This window comes from Phytophthora parasitica (genome assembly GCF_000247585.1).
Source record: "Phytophthora parasitica INRA-310 unplaced genomic scaffold supercont2.41, whole genome shotgun sequence".
NCBI lineage: Eukaryota > Oomycota > Peronosporomycetes > Peronosporales > Peronosporaceae > Phytophthora > Phytophthora nicotianae.
Window position 1 is genome coordinate 103,546 of NW_008649027.1, and position 17,669 is coordinate 121,214.

At 49.9% G+C, this 17,669-nt stretch overlaps 7 protein-coding genes across 8 annotated transcripts; 4 read left to right on the forward strand and 3 right to left on the reverse strand.

Moving 5' to 3' along the window:
* Positions 1 to 485: 485 nt before the first annotated feature.
* Positions 486 to 947, forward strand: PPTG_14710 (hypothetical protein). Its single transcript, XM_008911209.1, has one exon. It carries the CDS (start codon positions 537 to 539, stop codon positions 837 to 839), a length of 303 nt encoding a protein of 100 aa, XP_008909457.1. The 5' UTR covers positions 486 to 536; the 3' UTR covers positions 840 to 947.
* PPTG_14711 (hypothetical protein) lies at positions 502 to 3,759 on the reverse strand. The gene is made up of 2 exons (XM_008911210.1): positions 2,731 to 3,759; positions 502 to 2,669 (listed from the first exon to the last, which is right to left on the reverse strand). Exons 1-2 carry the CDS (start codon positions 3,735 to 3,737, stop codon positions 905 to 907), a joined length of 2,772 nt encoding a protein of 923 aa, XP_008909458.1. The 5' UTR covers positions 3,738 to 3,759; the 3' UTR covers positions 502 to 904.
* On the forward strand, positions 3,712 to 4,746 carry PPTG_14712. Of its 2 annotated transcripts, XM_008911211.1 has the most exons (5): positions 3,712 to 3,890; positions 3,950 to 4,141; positions 4,226 to 4,315; positions 4,380 to 4,548; positions 4,622 to 4,746. In XM_008911211.1, exons 1-5 carry the CDS (start codon positions 3,801 to 3,803, stop codon positions 4,699 to 4,701), a joined length of 621 nt encoding a protein of 206 aa, XP_008909459.1. In that variant the 5' UTR covers positions 3,712 to 3,800; the 3' UTR covers positions 4,702 to 4,746. The 2 variants fall into 2 exon arrangements, with proteins under 2 accessions (XP_008909459.1, XP_008909460.1); XM_008911212.1 differs by having other exon boundaries at positions 3,950 to 4,548.
* On the reverse strand, positions 3,764 to 5,692 carry PPTG_14713 (lipoyl(octanoyl) transferase). The gene has a single exon (XM_008911213.1). It carries the CDS (start codon positions 5,609 to 5,611, stop codon positions 4,742 to 4,744), a length of 870 nt encoding a protein of 289 aa, XP_008909461.1. The 5' UTR covers positions 5,612 to 5,692; the 3' UTR covers positions 3,764 to 4,741.
* Positions 5,693 to 5,705: 13 nt separating this feature from the next.
* On the forward strand, positions 5,706 to 12,691 carry PPTG_14714 (hypothetical protein; the record flags this gene model as incomplete). The annotated part of the gene is made up of 12 exons (XM_008911214.1): positions 5,706 to 6,048; positions 6,117 to 6,262; positions 6,334 to 6,615; positions 6,685 to 6,936; positions 7,012 to 7,146; positions 7,238 to 7,776; positions 7,841 to 9,862; positions 9,931 to 10,987; positions 11,049 to 11,140; positions 11,210 to 11,333; positions 11,419 to 12,218; positions 12,277 to 12,691. 12 exons carry the CDS (start codon positions 5,706 to 5,708, stop codon positions 12,689 to 12,691), a joined length of 6,207 nt encoding a protein of 2,068 aa, XP_008909462.1.
* Positions 12,692 to 12,926: 235 nt separating this feature from the next.
* On the forward strand, positions 12,927 to 14,332 carry PPTG_14715 (hypothetical protein; the record flags this gene model as incomplete). The annotated part of the gene is made up of 4 exons (XM_008911215.1): positions 12,927 to 13,080; positions 13,149 to 13,298; positions 13,367 to 13,431; positions 13,511 to 14,332. The coding sequence occupies 4 exons, from the start codon at positions 12,927 to 12,929 to the stop codon at positions 14,330 to 14,332; spliced, it is 1,191 nt and encodes a 396-aa protein (XP_008909463.1).
* A 45-nt stretch (positions 14,333 to 14,377) lies between these two features.
* Positions 14,378 to 17,560, reverse strand: PPTG_14716 (hypothetical protein; the record flags this gene model as incomplete). Its single annotated transcript, XM_008911216.1, has 3 exons — positions 14,378 to 14,802; positions 14,869 to 17,052; positions 17,107 to 17,560. The coding sequence occupies 3 exons, from the start codon at positions 17,558 to 17,560 to the stop codon at positions 14,378 to 14,380; spliced, it is 3,063 nt and encodes a 1,020-aa protein (XP_008909464.1).
* Positions 17,561 to 17,669: the final 109 nt, after the last annotated feature.

The following is a 17,669-nucleotide window of genomic DNA, read 5'->3' on the forward strand; positions in this document are numbered from 1 at the left end:
GGGCACAAGTAAGTGGTGAATTGAGGAATATCGACAGTGCTGAGAACAACAAACCTGAGCTCACAAGTGCAGAAGTATCAACGACGCAAAACACTGTAGCTGTGCACGGTGAAGACGCGAGATGCAACACCGATGGTAAAAGTGACGCGCTGACAGAATTTCACCAAGGTGTGGTGACGGATACGCCTTTAGACACCGCCGCTGCATCTGATCAGGAGAAAGACGCTTCTTCAGTAGAAGACGTTGAGCAACCAGTTCCAGGCCTTTGCGACGCAGGAATGCGGACTCCACTGCAGGTTAAGCACTACAAATCGTGCTTACGAATGTCAATTCAACTGGTGGATTCATTCCACTGCAAGCCACCTCCCGGTAAACGCTGCGTCAGGAATTGCGAGAAAAATATTTCGCGAAAATGTAGTGAAGGGATTCCTTGCCGTGATCACCTTTGTCGTAATTGGCATAACACACAAGCGCACAGGGAACTATGCACGAACCCACTGTGTGAATTTAAGACTCGAATCCAACTTCGCGAGACTATGAACAAATCTGCAAACCTGGATGTAGAACTGCAGCTACTGAAGTCGCAATGGGAAGAGAAGAGCCCGGACTTGGCCGCAACCACGACTAACAGATCAAAGGAGCACTATACGCTCGACCAATTAACGGTGCTGAACGATGACATCGGACAACTAGAACGCGACATTGATGATATTAAGGACAAGATCGAGACACTGAAGAATAAAAGAGGGTTACTTACGGCTATCCTCAGTGCAATCGGGATAGAACCTCAGAACGATATAGCTGATGGCTTCCCCGACTTCGAGACGCACTACATGTGATCATGAGCGCAGTGTTAAGCTTGTTCCGTTGGTTAAGTTGTATGTTCTTGCTGAGATTTGACAAACTAACTTTTTCGTGAATAATAGTAAATGGTTGCTTCAACACCCACGTCCCGAAGATTGCGTGCCAGCAAACGCTCAACAGCATACCAATTGAAATTCGGAGTTCCATAGCCAATACGGGGTAGATGAACTGTGGCCCCCAACTCGAGTGCACGATACGCTAAAGCCTGCAGCGCAGTCTCCAGTGCATTGAGCCGAAAGGTCGACGACTTGCCCTGGCGAATAACTTGTATCACGCCGGGTCCGTTTCCCACGCGCTGCTTCTTCTTCCCAACGAATCCCTGTACAACGAGTAAGCACACATATCCGTCGTTTGGCGCGTTGTTGTCAGTCTCTGGTAGTCGAATCAAATGGGCGCTGCCAAGCTTGAGGTCACTGTTGCGTCCAGCCGCTTCATACTGCTTTTGGATAGCAGATGAGAGCGCCGACAGGCTGCGAAAGAATCCACGCGAACACCAAACACCGCTGTTGTCAACGCAATGAACAACAATGTAGGGGCTTGAACGTAAACTCGTAAGAGGAGGATGGCTGGCATCGCCGGACTGGTAGTACAGCCGCCCCGGGCTTCTGGAGGAGTCGTAGCCGTCAGAACTACGCGGTGATGATGGCACACAGCCGTCTGCTGGATCGATAGCTGCCGATGTGTACTTGTTAGCTTTCCACTGAGCAAGTTTCCTTTCCAGCGCTTTTTGACGCCGTTCCTCTCGTTTTCGAGCTTGCTCCGCTTCATTCTCAATTGCCCTCTCCTCATCTTCCTCGTCTTCCTCTTCGTCTTCTTGTTCATATCGCTTACGTGCTGTCTTTGTCTGCCGCTTTGTACTTGTTGCGGCTTCTTTGCATAATTTCTCGAGCAACTCTGCATCTTGTGCCTTGTTATTCACGGTCTTTTTGTAGTCTTCTCCTTCAAAGTAGTACATGTTTTCCTCTTGAAAATCTCCGCCTGACTCTAGCAGTTTGTCGCTCATCAAAGTTGATCCTGTCTTATCGTCGGACCCCCCAATAATCTTTTCAATTGGATGGAGTGATTTCCGGGTAAGAATATGTTCAATGTATTCCTCCTCCAGAGGCTTCATCAGTGAGTCTTCATCCTCCCCGGCAGCCTCTTGCATCAGGCGGTGTAATCCAAACTGGATCATATCCAACAAACTCTTGTTACTATCGTCATCAGTTTCGTCGTCCTCGTCTTCACTTCGGCGCGCAAGGTTACGAATGCGATCGGCCATGCGCATTTTCTTCAGAGTGCGCCGGTATATGCTCTCTTCGACTGTGTTTGCGCACAAAAATTTGATCACATGGATAGGTTTGGTTTGACCGAGTCGATACGCACGCGCTATCGCCTGGAGATCCGTTTGCGGGTTGTAATCCGAGTCTGCAAAAATGACCGTGTCTGCGCTCTGTAAATTCAGTCCCAAACCTCCAGCTCGTGTGGAGATCAGAAAGACGAAAGTCTCTGGGTCCTTCTTGAAGCGTTCGATGCACTGCCAACGCTCTTTGCCACGTACAGACCCGTCGATCCGCTCGTATGCGAAGCTCTCAAGTGTGAGAAAATCCTGAATAATATCCAGGAAAGGTGGGGACTGGCTAAACAACAGCACCCGGTGACCCTTTCGTTTCAATCGCGGCAAAATTTGATGCAGGACAAAGAGCTTGCCACTGTTTTCGTACAAATGACTTCCTTCCACAAATGGCTCCGGTTCTGCTCCAGGAAATAGGTACGGGTGGTTGCACGCTTTTCGCAATTGCGGTAAAATATTTAGCAACGGAATCCTACAGCACAACGTAGCGTCAGCGTCGGTAGATCCGTAAGTATCCAACGTGCAAGGCTTACCTATTCCTTGCAGCTTTCGCTGCGCTATTCAGGACCTCAGCATTTCTCGCAATTACTTCCTTGTAGTATGCACGCTGCATCGCCGACATGGGTGTATGCACCACCATTTCGGACAGCGGCGGTAACGTGAATGCTCCCTGAACATCCTGCACCGTACGTAGCAGCAGTAGTGGAGCCAGTAGTCTACGCATCAGCTCTTCCGCTTTGCTCACCCGCTTCGACTTGGACTGTCGATCCTCATCAAGTCGCTGTGCCTTGGCTGAAAAATAGTCTCTGAACGTGGCTTCGAACAGCTTCTGGTTATTGAAGACACTCGGATTCAGAATCGACAGCAACGCAAAGAGCTCTTGCAGACCGTTCTGAATGGGAGTACCCGTGAGTATTACCATGTGCTTTGACCGCAGTTTGGTCGAGACGACTCCATGGAGTTGGCCCTTTGGGTTCTTCAGTCGGTGTCCTTCGTCCATAATCGCTACCTCCCACAGTGCCTTGCGGAAGAACTCATGGTCATATAATAACATCTCATAGGACGTCACGACCACCAGCGGTTGATCCACTGGACTGGCCTCAATGACTTTTTGCGTCTCCTCCCGATCTTTAGCGGGGCCAATGTACATGACTGTCGAAATGCTGGGTGCGAACTGCTCGAGCTGCTCCATCCAATTGGGCAGCACGCTTAGTGGTGCGACGACCAAGTACCGACCTCCTTCGGCTTTCTTTTGCTCCCGGTCAGAGGTGACTAGAGTCGCGATGAACGAGATGACTTGCAGGGTCTTTCCCAATCCCATTTCGTCCCCCAAAATGGGGTTCAGCCCTTGCTCATGCTTGCGCAGCAGCCACTGTAGCCCTATCAGTTGATAATCGTGTAGCGTAACATTCTCCAGCAAAGACGGTTGACTAGTGACCTGATCCGCAAGTGGCGTTGGCTGCTGCCCGTGCAGCTCCAGCTTGTGCACCACCTTTTCCATTGCCAAATGAGCAGCCCAGTATTGCTGGCAGATGACCATCACTCTCAGTAAAGAGGCAACCCCGATTTAGTAATATAATAAGTTTATTCTGATACGGAGGATATGCGGCCTTGTGTGCTGCTGTGCGCGAGCGGCAGCGTGGCGACAGTCAAGGTGCCGGAGATCGCTGTGCGGCTATCGGAGACGGCAGAGGTGGCTTTAAAGAGTGGAAAGTTGCTCCTCCGATGCTGAAGTTGTTGTGTTAAGAGCAGGTGTGTGTGGTGCTCACCAAGTCGGCGGATTTCTTTCTTCAACGTGCCAAGGACTACAACGAAGCGGCCTGGGAGGAGTTCCATGCAGCAACGCAATTGTCTGGTGGTGGTAAAGGCAGAATTGTTGTCGTTCGAGACGAAGACGAATGGGAGGGATGGAACGTCGTAGGGGACAGCGTGCGCCACATTGAGGTGCGTCGGGAGCGAAGTGGCGGTGATAATTACACTAACGCGCGAACCCCTATCGCTCTGTGTGCGCGTTTAACTTTGCTGCAGCTGAAGGACTGGGCAGATGTGATGCTACTGGCACCAATGTCGGCGAACACGCTAGCGAAGCTCGCGAATGGCTTGGCTGACAACCTCCTCGTACGTTCTTGAGCTCGTTATTGGGTGCATTTTTGACGTGATGTTTGTGGTATTACATGGACAGACCTGCGTCGCTCGGGCGTGGATCATGACCAAGCCTTTCATCTACGCTCCTGCCATGAACACGGACATGTGGAACCACCCGATCACTGCACAACAGATTCGAGTGCTGGACGAGTTTGGGTACAAGATGGTTCCTCCAATCGAGAAGAAATTGGCCTGCGGAGTTGTTGGTACGAACGAAGTTCACTTGGTTCTCTATTCACATTTACTGCAAACCTCCTGACCTTAATGTGCTTCACACAGGCAACGGAGGCCTTGCAACAGTCGACAGCATCGTCGCCTTCACACTCGACCAGCTGCATCAAGTATCTCGCGTCGAATAGATCAAAAGGGAAACAGCATCAAAATACAGGTATATGCACTCTACAGCGGCGTCTTGGCCTCAACATCTTCCATATCGAGGTGGAAGACCTCGCTGATGGCCTCACTTGCAGCATCCTGTACATCCTTAATGGTCGCATCTGGACGAATGCGCTCGATACTCGTGACAGCGCGGTCGTCAATACCACACGGAATAATACGATCGAACCCGCGCAGATCCGTCGTAACGTTAAGAGCGAAGCCGTGCATGGTCACCCAGCGACTCGCATGCGTACCTACCGCACAGATCTTGCGCATTTCACGCTCGTAGTTCCCCTTGCGATGCTCTCCATCCTCATATCCCTGCTTCTCCTCCACCCACACACCCGTTAGTCCGTCCACGCGCTCACCCTGAATGTCAAACTTGGCCAGTGTGCGAATCACCACCTCCTCCACCTGGCGGAGGTACCAATGCAGGTCTTTCTTGTGTTGCGTCAGATCCAGTATCGGGTATACCACAACCTGTCCGGGGCCATGGTACGTAACTTCACCGCCGCGATCTACGCGAACCAGCTTGACATGCTCCTTTTCCGGATCAAACTTGACGTTCTCCATGGTGCCTCCACGACCCAGTGTGTATACATCCGGGTGTTCCAGAATAAGAACCACATCCTTCTCCACCGATTGGCCGGCGCGAATGGCCAGAACACGCTGCTGGATGAGTTGTTTCTGCCAGTCCCATGCGGTCTCGTATTCGACGCTGCCCAAACGATACGCGACGCACTTGCGCTGCAGCTGCGGCGTCTCCAGCGCCGCCGCCTCGGTGGACAAGAAGCGCGCCAATGTGGCTCCAGTAGGCAAGCATCGCTGATGTCTTGTAATCGACAAGGCTGTGGCCAGCGCGCTCTTCCACCCATTGCGCATCCCTATCATTCAAGTCGGCGAATAGTTGTGCACTACAGCGCTAAGTTCGCATTTCACGCGAACTTTACTGGAACTTAACTGGAAAACTCCCATTCAAAAAAAAATGCGAGGGAATGCGAAGGTTGGCGCCACCCGTGACCAACTTCTTGCGCTCGTCCAGCGGCGTGGAGCAGCGCACAGAGCGCTCACTCTCTTCACACCTCAAGCAGCAGCTCTCGTACGCAATGTCAGCGCAACAAACTCGTCTTCAACGACTCTCTCCTTGCTGAAAGCGGCGGTCGAGCGCCGTGTGCCAGATTGGACCCAATCACTGACTCAAGAGAGGGATGCCAAACGTCAACGCGTAAGCAGCAGCAGCAAGACCGACGTTGTGTTCGCGGCCAAGATGGCACAGAGCCTTGTGAAAGTTTACGCGGTCACCAGTGGCGCTGTAGCCAAGGAAGAAGGTCAATAGACGCACATGTTTATGTTGATGGAAACGAAGTATTGACGATGTTATTTCTTTATGATGCAGAACTGGACGATCTGGTTGCGGCGATGGATCTGGCGTGTGTGGCGCTATATGTTGTATGTGCACTGGAGCATGCGGTGCGGCTGGGAGATCTCGTGGTGGACAATCTGCTCTACCAAATTGCCAAGAAATATGCGGATATTCCGAAGGTGGGTGGGGTTGCATACTGACGGTTCATGTGACTGGGTATTCAATTAACGGTTCGTTGGATGTTGGGCAGATGAAAGAGGCGGCGGCCTGTATGACTGCGTGTGTTCATGCTCGACTGTGGCAGGCGCACTTGAAACTGAGCAATGGAGCGAGTGAGAAGTCGCAGTTAATGAGATTGCTGGATTGGCAAGATGAAAATGACGATGCTCTCGCCAGTGAAATGATGGGAAAAGCTGAGCTTGCGGCGGAATTTCCAACTCCAAAAAGTTTTCACACAGCTCAGTTCGCTCGGTTATTATTGGGTCACACGAATATCTGCGTCTCGCTGCTATCTGCCGTAAAAAAATACGAGGTATGAAAACTTTGACGCCGAATTGTTTGGATACCTATGCAACTAAGCTTGACTTAAAAAATATTGCAGGTGGTGCTGCAAGTGGCAGAAACAACTCTGTCTCCGTGGATCTCGCATTTACGAAGAAGTTCAGAGCAGGATGCAGAGTTGGCGTCATCGTTCAGTGATCGGACTTTTCGAGTACTGTGGAAAATTGCTGCAGCGGTGAATGGTGCCAAACCAAAGCCTGACACAACAAGTGGTGGACTCCGATTTCGTTTCACAGCCCTGTCATTCCTGCTCAAATGCTCAAACTACAGTTCTTCATACTTTGTGCAACAGGTGGGAGAATTGCGTGATAAGATAGTTGAGGCGGATCGAGGCGGAGGGCTAACTTTTTCTCTGAATGTTCAATAGGTCCACCGCGTTGGTGTCCAGCACGAACGGGCAACTAAAAGATCACAGCAGGGACTCAAGGAACTATACTGGTTTTATGATCAATCAGCGAACGCTTTGAGTGACTCACATCCCTGTTCGACGCACATACACCGCGTACGTAAAAATTGTGATAGGGTCCATACTTTAAATTTCAAGGCAACGTAATTAACGGTTTTTTCGTGTGTTGTTTTGAAATGTTGAACAGTCCGATTCCCTTCAGTGGGAGTATATCCAATGGCTCGAGCACTTCGCTTTAATTTGTGAATTATCTGGGATGCACTTAAGGAGTGCAATGATTCTCGAAAATGCGGTCCAGTATGTGCAGCTATTTGGAAGCGCGGGGAAAGCTATTGAAACCTGTCTAGTAGTCTCCACTGCAGGTTCTCTCTTCAGTGCAGCTAGTTCTGAAAATCGAGGAAGCTGTTTTATCTCACGAGATGGTTTCAGCAGCTCTGCTATTGACAAGAATCTGGAAACCGGCACTGGTAGAATGATACGCGATCTCGTTCACAACATTTCCTCCGACAAATGGACTGATCAATGTGAAAAGGCTGCGCGAGTGTATCTGAAAAAGCTCGAAGCGTTGGCACCATATAGCTTCGCGTCAATGAACTCGAAAGATCACCCTGGATTTGTACCGTTCATGACTCGTTCCTTAAAGAGAAGCTCGACGAAAATGTTCAACTATGCTATCGCTGTTCAGCATTCTGCAAAATACCAGCTATACTACCAAGTCATAACGAGGTAAGAAGCTTTAGAATTAGTGATTGCATTGTATTTCTAATTAGTCTAACCGTGAATATTGTAGTTTTGATGAAATATGCAAAGCGGTAAAGGAAGTATGGTCTTCAGTGGCCAACTCGGACGCTAAGTTGATGGAAACGCTCATCCTAGAACAATCACGACTCCATCGAATGGACGTTATACTATCGGTGCGGTGTTGTCTTGCAGATAATTCTGCAACCACTAAACCTGCCTTGCGCATGCTATCTCGACATGTGACTTCAGTTCGTGAGCTTCTGGACAACGCGATTATGGATGGGAAACTGAGTGACTCGATTATCAACGGAGTACTTGGCGATCTGAACTCTATTGCGCGAGAGTGTTACAGCTGCGCAACTCGTTGCTACAAAGTGGGAAACTACCAGGATACGATCTCAGCTCTACTGGGAGCATTCGAAGTTGTGGAAAGCTACTTGGAGTATGTAATGTGCAGTAACCTCGATGTAGAAGGTATTCACGAAGCGCATACTCAGCTGAAAGCGGATGCTATCGCCTCATTGCTGGCACATTGCTACCGTGAATTGGGAAACTGCACAAAATCACGATTATTCACAGGGTACTCTATCTTGTATTGTGGAGACATCCATGAGATAATTCCACGAGCAATTGTCGACAAGTACGTGTCTTGCATCCTGGAGGAAGCGAAGTTTATGGAGGAGGAGGAACAACCTTCCATCATAAATGAGTTCAAGATTTTCTTGGACAATATCACCCACGTTTTCAAGTCTCGCCAAATATCTGAGCATCAGATTGTGACACTGTGGAGAGAATTTAGGGATGCCTTCGACCGAGCATCTGCTACAATTGTGGTAAGCTTGCGAGGCAAGTCTTGCGCCTTGTCAGGTGATGTTGACATGTCATCGGTGGTCCGCGTGCAGATGTGCTGTGAACTTGAACACTACTTAACAGTTAAGTTGGTGAAGAAAAAAATGAAGGCGATAAACGGTGAATTCCCTATCAGCATTTTGCTGGATGTCTCTCAGTCTTTGGCAGATCGCAAGCTGATTTACTGCTGCTACTACGCCAAACGCAACATTCGCGACACAATTGAAGGACTTCGACTTGTACATCACTCCTTAGCTGAAGCTACCGAAAACCTTTTGAATTTTTGTGATGCTGTAGGTGTTGATCTCGGAGGGATTTATGGATGGTGTGGAGTGGTAACGATGGAGATGGCGCTGCTGGTGAGCTATGGTGGCTCCTCAGATGAATACGTTGCATCTGGAAATATCTCCGTCAGCGAAGAGAGTGCAATTGCAGACATTGAGCGCTGTTTGGCCTACTGGGACGGAGAAGACTCGTGTGGGTTTCTGTTTGATGGACTTTACGCTGTGCAATGCTTGGAATCCGTGTACAACACGCTGTCTCTCATTTCGTGCTCTCCACTGGAACAGGCGGCCAGGAAGTTGCTCCAGACATTGCACATGTCTGAAAATGCTCAAGGCTTAATGTCGAGTGTGATTCCTCCTCCTATCGGTCTGATGGTTATGGACTCGAGAGAAATGGTCTTGACTGTGGAAGAAGGTGCTGCAACTGCAGGCGATAACAGAGAAATGCAGCTATTTGAGCAGGTTGACAGAGATCTGTTTGCTGCGAAGACCTCTCATCTGGGTGCCATCAGAGACCAAGCGTGCCAACATTTGCTCAGTGCGATGACCACGCTCGGTGATATAAAACAAAACGTGAAGTATTGCCAAACTGCAACCGTAGCAAAGGGAATAGGCATGCGAGAGTTGTTTGTCCACACGATCCTATCGGACATCCACTTTTATGAAGGACGAAGCAAAGACGCTATCACGGAAGCTAAGTCAGCGTTGCAAGTTTGTTGGAAGATGGCGAAGAAGTTTACTGCTCCCTCGTCACATACTGAGGCCGCGTGTTTCGAGTTACCACGAGAAATCTCGGCGGCGGAATATTTGCAACGGAAATCAGCACATTTTCTGTATTTCATGGCGCTAGAATGCTCTTCATGGGACCTACTGCTAGCCGCGAAGGTGTCACTGTGTCGGATAGCGTCTCTGTATAGCCTGGCTGATCAGCCACACAGGTAAGCTCTTTGCATAAATTATTGACGTGCAGTACCGGCTAACCTAATCGTATTGCGTTGTGCTGAAGGGCTGCATCTTACTTGACGGAGGCAATGCGTCTCGTAGGTGGTTTGAACCTGCGATTCTTCCGCCGTGGACCTTTTTACGAATACGCGGAGCTGGAGCTGAACGCAAACCACTTGGAGAAGGCGAAAGTAGCTATGTCTCTACTGTCATTGAACCCGAAGCCCAATCAGCAATCAAAAACCAATCACTCTATAGCTGATGAACATCGCTCGACGATCCAATTTGATCCGGCAATCATTGAGCAAAAGTGCGACGAAATCGTTCAACAAGGAGATGTACATCTCAGCGAGGCCAAGCACCAAGAAGCACTGGCATGTTATGCAAAAGCCATTGAGATTGTGGATGTTACTGAAGATTGTCAATCTTCCATCTCCAAGAGATTGGGAAGAGTAAAGGCTCGATGCTGGCGCAAGTATACACGACTGCAAAGCCAAACCAGCGATTTTTCGAACGTATCAGCAGTGAAATCACTCCTCGTGTCGATGAAAAAGCTCAAGCGGTCACTGAAGTCTTGTGATGTTCATTTGGAGCGAGTCAAGAGCATGCTTGAACTCGGACGCATCAATACAAGGTTGCTGCGGTCGGCCTCACCTCGGGCTTTTACCAGCCTAGGTCGGACGCTTTCTTTATTGGAAGGAGCCTATTTGCTTGGAGACCATCTGGGTATCCCTCATTTAAACCAAGAATTGCGGACAGCTTTGGGAATGGCGTATTTTGCAGAGATTGAGGAGAACACGCGCGATGACGCCAGCTCCATGGATGGAGGTGCTCGGGCTGCCTTTCTGTCGTGGGCGAGCTGTGCTCTGCTGGCAAATGCTGGCAGCGATGATGCGATTTCTATAGCAATGGACAACGATACTTCGACTCAGGACGGTTTAGTGGTGCAGCTTGAGCAGTTGGCTGCTGGCTCAAACGCATTTCAAAAGCAGGAACCTCAAGAATATCTGACCCGAATGGCCCAGGGCATTGCTGAGAAGGTTCAACACCTGCCAGACAACTGGGTCATTGTTTCTCTGACGATAGGTTTATCGTCTGAGCTCGTGGTTACGCGCATTCCGGTGCGTATTTTGTATGTTCAATGGTGGCAGCGTGGTATGCTAATTTGGTGTGATATTGCAGACAAATGGCTCCACTCCTATCTCCTTCTGCTTGCCTACTGTATCCTGGTCAAAGTGCATTCGTGAGATGGATGCCATTATTCAAAATTCCAGGTATACTATTGGTGACATGAGCTGAAGTTGCCGTGAAATTACTGACATATGTCCATGTGTGCTTTAAAGGCAGGGTTTATCTGGGCACACAGCCGAAGAAACGAGTTCATGGAACGACGAACAGAAAAGGAAATGGTGGGATAATCGCAAACTGTTGGACAGACGTATCGAGAAGGTCGTCATCTCCATGCAGGTGCGAACAAGTGGGCGTCCTACGCGTTTCCATCATGATCCAACGGACCTCTAACCTGTTTTATCTTTGCCTTTCTGATGTGTAGAAAAAACTGGGCTTTTGGCGCTGTTTGCTCGTTGGAGGGTCCACTTTCGAAAGTCAAATAGTCCGTCAATGCTGGGAATTGCTGACCCAGACCAAAACAGGTCCAATCAAACTGGCTGAAAGGAACCAAACGTTGCTGTGCGCAATTTCGAATGCCCAGCAATATCTGCCAGACAGCGAAGTGATCGATGGACTGAAGCACATTGCAGCAGAGATCGAGGTGCCGTTATCTGATTCGGTATCTCGAGAAGTTCTTCAAGTGCTACGGACAAATCAAAATGACTTCGTTACTAACTCAACGGAAGCGACCCACTCAAATCTGACCAATTTGAGCACGGACAAGATCGCCAGAATGAAGGTCGGCGAGGTGAAGCAGCTACTTGCAGCTGAAGGACTCAATATCGATGGATTAAAGAAGGAACTGGTGAAGCGTCTTATTGCTGCCCGTGACGCTGCTCTCGTTGACAGGATAAGAACAAGTACGGGGTGCTGTGATGGTGGAAATACCGCTGACGTCTCAACCATTTTGATCTTGAATCACCAACTTCAGCAATTTCCATGGGAAGGCATGGACGTGATGGATCTCTGCAGCGGAGTGACTCGCATGCCGTCTCTCGATCTGATCATGCAGAACGCCAAGCTATTGTCACCGGTACGACGAGACAGAGTGCGCTATTTGCTGAATCCTGCTGGAGATCTTAAGTCGACACAGAATCAACTGGGACCGATACTGGAAGGAGGAGCGACAACGTATGGCTGGGAGGGGATCGTGGGGGAAATTCCAGACCCCGACAAACTAAGGTGTGTTAGTTGATTCTGGTGCTATTGACCTTAATTCTGACTATTGTTGCTACCACAGAAACTATTTATTAGCCGCAGATCTGTATATTTATTGCGGCCACGGCTCCGGAGAGGCGTATTTGCATCGCGACAAGGTCCTCAGTCTGAAGTCCAATTGCAGCGCCGCGTTGCTCTTCGGTTGTAGCAGTGGACGCCTCGAACGGGAGGGAATTTTCGGACCAAGTGGCGCTGTGCTAGCGTATGTACGCGCTGGCAGCCCCGCAGTGTTGGCGATGCTCTGGGACGTCACGGACCGAGACATTGACCAGCTGAGTGTGAAGGTGCTACAAGAATGGCTTCTATCAGACAACAAGGACGACAGCCGATCACTGGCGCAGGTGCTGCAGTCCTCGCGAGGCGTCTGCAAGCTCAAGTATCTCAATGGCCACGCTGCAGTTTGCTACGGACTCCCGCTGTACGTTGCCAAGAGCTGAGCGAAGGGTTTCGTCCTCTTGACCACTTCAACTTGAGCCATACGAACTTATCCCGATTGTAGCAATATCGTATTGTTGCTGCGACCGAACCTGCAGTTCCGCGACATGTTTTACATTAGTAATGATGAGTCAGCCAATCAGAGCGCTCCACTGACGTGGCGCGTAACCGCCATTCGTGACCAAGCCAGGCGCCGTCAAGTCATCAGACCATTCTTACAAGTGACGAGTGGAAGGAATGGTGCTGCTGTGCTCAACACCGCCGGCTCCACTGCCTGTGGACGTGGCTGCGACTCGCCCGCTGGTTCAGGAGGTGACTATGTCTGCTGCTGCCCGAAAGCATGTTCGTGTTTTGGCGGGCAGCACCTATGGACGCTGCGTGCTGGGACTTGGTACGTGGACAAGACATTGGCGGGCTTTGTTAACCTGTATTGACGCGGTTTGGTACTGCTATCGAAAGCTGGATTCTTGACGATTGCGACAGAACACCTAGCTGCATTTGTCAAGCAAATGTATGGAGATGTAGGCGAAGATGACCTCAAGATTGTGCACGAAATTTTGCTCCTGCTTGCTGAGACGGTTGTCGATGAGGATAATGCTACGTTTATCGGTGAGATCTTGAGAGCAAGATGAATTATTATTCTGCACGCTTAAGTTGCTGATGCTTTCGTTTTGTAGCTCGTATCGGAGCTCACCCATTGCTGATGCGTCTAATGGAGCACGACAACGAAGAGATCCAGGAGGTCCGTATTGTTGATATTGCTGCAAAGATCAAAGTCCCAACTTGACGTTGCTTCGATTACTTTAATTAATGGACTATAGGCCGCAGCAGAGGTCGTCACGGCGTGTACGAGCAGTCCATCGGCTATCACATTCCCGCACCGTGTGCGTCAGGTTGGAGAAGTGCAGCTCCTGTGGCCTCGTGCAGTGCCGTTGCCTTTCGACCCTCGTGATAATGTTCCCAAGAATGCTGACGGCACCCAGGGCACTCTTAATGTGCTTATTCGTCAGGTGCCAACGCGTATGACTGGCCAGAGGAAGACTGGATATCTTCTATGGGGTGCAGCTTTTGTGCTGGCGCGTTGGATTCACAAACACCGCGATCTGTTCGTGGGCAAGAGTGTGCTCGAAGTGGGCAGTGGCCTTGGACTTGGAGGCATTACAGCAGCTCGATACGCACAGAACACCACACTCACGGACTACCAGGCCGACACATGCACGGCGCTCGAGTACAATGTGCAACTTAACAAACCGTTCACGCACGAGTACGACCCATCGAAGCCTGATGTCAAGGTTTCGCTGCTGGACTGGGACCTCACCAAAAGTATTGAGGCTGTTCCCAAGGCGGAAGTTGTGATTGCCAGCGATATTATCTGCGAGCCAAGCACAGCTGAAGGATTTCTGCGCGTTGTGCGCCACCACGTCCTGAGCAACCCCAACAGCGTGGCCTACCTCATGAATGCCAACAGCCACAGTCGCTTCGGTGTCGTTCACCTGCACGCGCTGCTGGCTGCGAGCACGGATCTCTCCTACAGTATCACACCAGTAGACGAGCTTCCTGACGGCGCTGAGCTTCTTGAGACTGTCAGCGATGCACAAGAGCTGTCGTACGAATTCTACGAGATCCGTGCTGCCTCGAGCTAGAAGAACGCGTAGAATTACCAATAGAATAGAGTGCATTTCTGTCTCTTAGACGAGGATATTGTACGCCACAGGCCCAGTGCACCGTGGATCGTCGGGGAAGCCTTCTCCGTTTGGATTCGAGTTACCAGGTATACCAGTAGCGACACAGGAGCAACGTCCTGAGCCACACAGGTTCGACTTGGCACGTTGCAATTGCTCCTCGCGGGTCTTGAACTGCTGGCCAGGCTGGGGACAACTAAATGGTGATCTCATCTGTAGTCGCTTCCACACATGACTACGCTGGCACAGAGTCTGCTGAGCTGCAGTTAAGGTGCACGAGTTGCAAGTACGGCAGACGCGATCCACACCTGCTGCACATGGTGAAACTTCATACTCGTCTAATGTGCATTGAGTACATGGAGCACACACACGATCGGTCATTGGAGAGCAGGCCACCGCTACATATTGACCGGAACGACACTCGGTACATGCTAGTAGACCGTATGAACAACACTGGTTAGTACACGGGATAAATGCTAGCGGGTCAGAGTACTTACGATAGCAAAGTGTATCTTGTGTAGCTCTGCATGTTTCGAGAGCGAATGAGTTTCTAGGACATACATTGCAGGTACCACACTTGCGGTCTGTTAGATCCGAGCACGAGCTAGTAAGATACGATCCTGACGGACATGGAGAACAATCTGCAGTCGAAACCTGCAGCATTTTGCCTGGTGGCCCGACAGCCATGACGGGATTACCAGCAAAGTCCGCCACAAACGAACTCTCAATTCCGAGGAACGTATTCGCTCTTGTGATGCCAAACTGGCCAGTACCAAAGCTGCTCAGAGCTGTGACGTCGGACCGACCAAGGTGTAGAGTAAGAAACGTGTTATCAGCAGGAAGGCGGTTTGCGTCACGCAACGTGGCACCGCTTAACGGATCTGGTTGTGGCGAAAAGAGGCGAGTAGTAGCGGACGAAAGTCTATAGACATCTATTCCTGCCGCTCCCTCAGCAAGCGTCAGCGATTCAATTTTCAGAGTTATGAAATTCACCGCCTCCGAAAAGTGCAACTTCAGCAATCGTCGTGGTAAATCTAAGCTGTAACCTACGAGGGTTGGAGCAAGAGTATCCGCTATAAACGTAGCGACAGCCAGCGCTGCACTTCTTGGCGTCTCCACGGTTACATCTGAGGAGCAGGCGAGAATCCCAGTGCTGTGGCAATTGTCGACCACGTATCGAAAAAGTCCTGCTTCCGTGCTCAAAAAGACCGAATTCGCGCTTTTTGCCAATCCAATAACACGCTTAAGCGAATTTAAGTCCCCGGCACCAATATTTAGCACAATCGTAGATCCGTCAGTACTACTTGAGGTAGTCTGTTGTGGTGTGAATTTAAAAGTTGCGCCATTCTTCAGCACACGCTCGGATTGAAGCAGTAACTTGGTCACATCCAAAGTCGAAGCTTGAACTGGAATGTTCATCCGAAGTGTCATCGTTCCGAGTGCCATGTCCAAGTCAAACGAAACCAAGTGAGGCCGCTGAGCAACCCCTTTCAACACCACTTCGAGAACGTTACAATCACCAACTATTGCACCTGTCACACCAGACAATTGCAACCAGAATAAGTGCGTGTAAGGATCGTAATTCGGCGGATTCAGTATCTTCACGAGCACCTGTTTAGCCTCGGTTTCCCCGTTTCCCCAAGTGACAACGCTATCCAAAAACTCGTAGTCGACACCTGGCGTTGCAGTACCAGCCACGGCTTTTACGGTCACTCGTACGGGGACAGGAAAGGTTGCAAAATTACGCTGAATTGCCACCGATAGTACTCCAGGTTCTGTAACAACTGTACTCGGACATAGCTGGAGCTTAGAACTTGTGTTGCGTGATGCCAGTTCGATGAAGCTAAGGTCAGGAGCTCGTAATACCGATTCCAGAGGTTCGCGAATAGCAAAGTTCACGTCACCAAGATAAACACTTGTCGGACTGGTAATATCTACATACGACGTGCTGGCGTGGGCTCCGTTTATTGGAGCACCCTTGTTATTCCGAAGCACGAGTGCTATGCGTCGTGATGGTAGCCTTGGATCTGCTCGAGCAAGTGAAGTCACAACTATTTGTCTATCACTGGTATCTCCTTCCTTCCAAAACAGTTCTCGCTCCAAAGGCTCATAATCTAAGCCTGCCACAGCTGTATCATCTTGGGCAGCAACCACGACGGAGCAATCTCCATCGCTGCCACTGCGTCGTTGGACTATCACTAGCGCGGAGCCACCTGATTGTACCGCATACTTTGCACTTGCACAGTCCGGAAAGCATTCGGCATTAAACTGCAGCATGCCCGATCGCACATCATTAGGACCATCGATAGCCACAATAATTTCTCCAATGTCCGCAATTACTCCAGTGCCGATGGTGGAATCCTCTGAAGGCTCTACAACCATCAGACGGATACTAAAACTCTCAATTTGCTCATACAACTCGTCATTGAGCACTTGCAAGACGATATTCTGCCATCGAATTGTGGCAGAAGCAGGATAATCATCTCGTTTCCACTCCAGCAAATGGGTAGCAGGAGAAACCAGCACAAAGTCCGTTGGAAAGCATGCGCTCTTGCACACAACTTCGAATTTCACACTCGCCATGGATGTCGTTCCAGCCACCCAGAGCACGGGAACTGTCAACGTATTTCCTTCTGCAACGGTGACCGTAGCAGTCTGGAAAGTGAAGCTGCCAGGCACGACTAAAAAATATAAAGATGAGCGACACTAAAGCGAAGTAATCAAAGCAAACTTACGATTTGCTGGCGGAACCAGCACAACTTGTGTTTGATTGCGAGCAAGATTTATCTCAGCACCGACAGCGTCGTGCATTTTTAACATGAATGTCTTCGGGCTTTCTTGTGGCTTGCCGTCATTGTAGACAGGCACGTAGAGTGCTTGCTCGAAATCCTCGCCATCTTGCCACATAAGACTCACGTTGTAAAGCGGTTTAAAGTCTCGACCTGCCACAGCATTTCCCACTCCCGGAATCGTCGATATATAAACAGCAGCTCTTCCGTCAGATCCTAGACTGCGTTGAATAGTAATAGAAGCGACTCCGAAATCTTCGGTCGTAGAGTAGACTGCTTGTGAGAACTGGAAGCGACCACTTGTCGCGATGGCCACAACACCTCGCAGTCTGTCGAAGATATCGCCAGCTGCGATGATAGTCACAAGCAAGAAGGTCAAGGAGTGCCTCAAGATCGTCATAGAGATGGACTTGTGGTCTACAGGTTTTTGAAATTAGCAGGGCGAAACCACAACGACGGTTCAAGAGGACTAATTAGCATTCTAGACTACCCGAGGCATGGTATTAGTG

Coding starts and splice junctions, on each gene's coding strand:
- PPTG_14711 (XM_008911210.1), bottom strand. CDS start 3,737: ATGGTCATCTGCCAGCAATACTGGGCTGCTCATTTGGCAATGGAAAAG. Junction 2,670..2,730: donor GCGAAAGCTGCAAGGAATAG/GTAAGCCTTGCA, acceptor GTTGTGCTGTAG/GATTCCGTTGCTAAATATTT.
- PPTG_14710 (XM_008911209.1), top strand. CDS start 537: ATGAACAAATCTGCAAACCTGGATGTAGAACTGCAGCTACTGAAGTCG.
- PPTG_14713 (XM_008911213.1), bottom strand. CDS start 5,611: ATGATAGGGATGCGCAATGGGTGGAAGAGCGCGCTGGCCACAGCCTTG.
- PPTG_14712 (XM_008911211.1), top strand. CDS start 3,801: ATGCGGCCTTGTGTGCTGCTGTGCGCGAGCGGCAGCGTGGCGACAGTC. Junction 3,891..3,949: donor GGCTATCGGAGACGGCAGAG/GTGGCTTTAAAG, acceptor TGTTAAGAGCAG/GTGTGTGTGGTGCTCACCAA. Junction 4,316..4,379: donor GCTTGGCTGACAACCTCCTC/GTACGTTCTTGA, acceptor TTACATGGACAG/ACCTGCGTCGCTCGGGCGTG.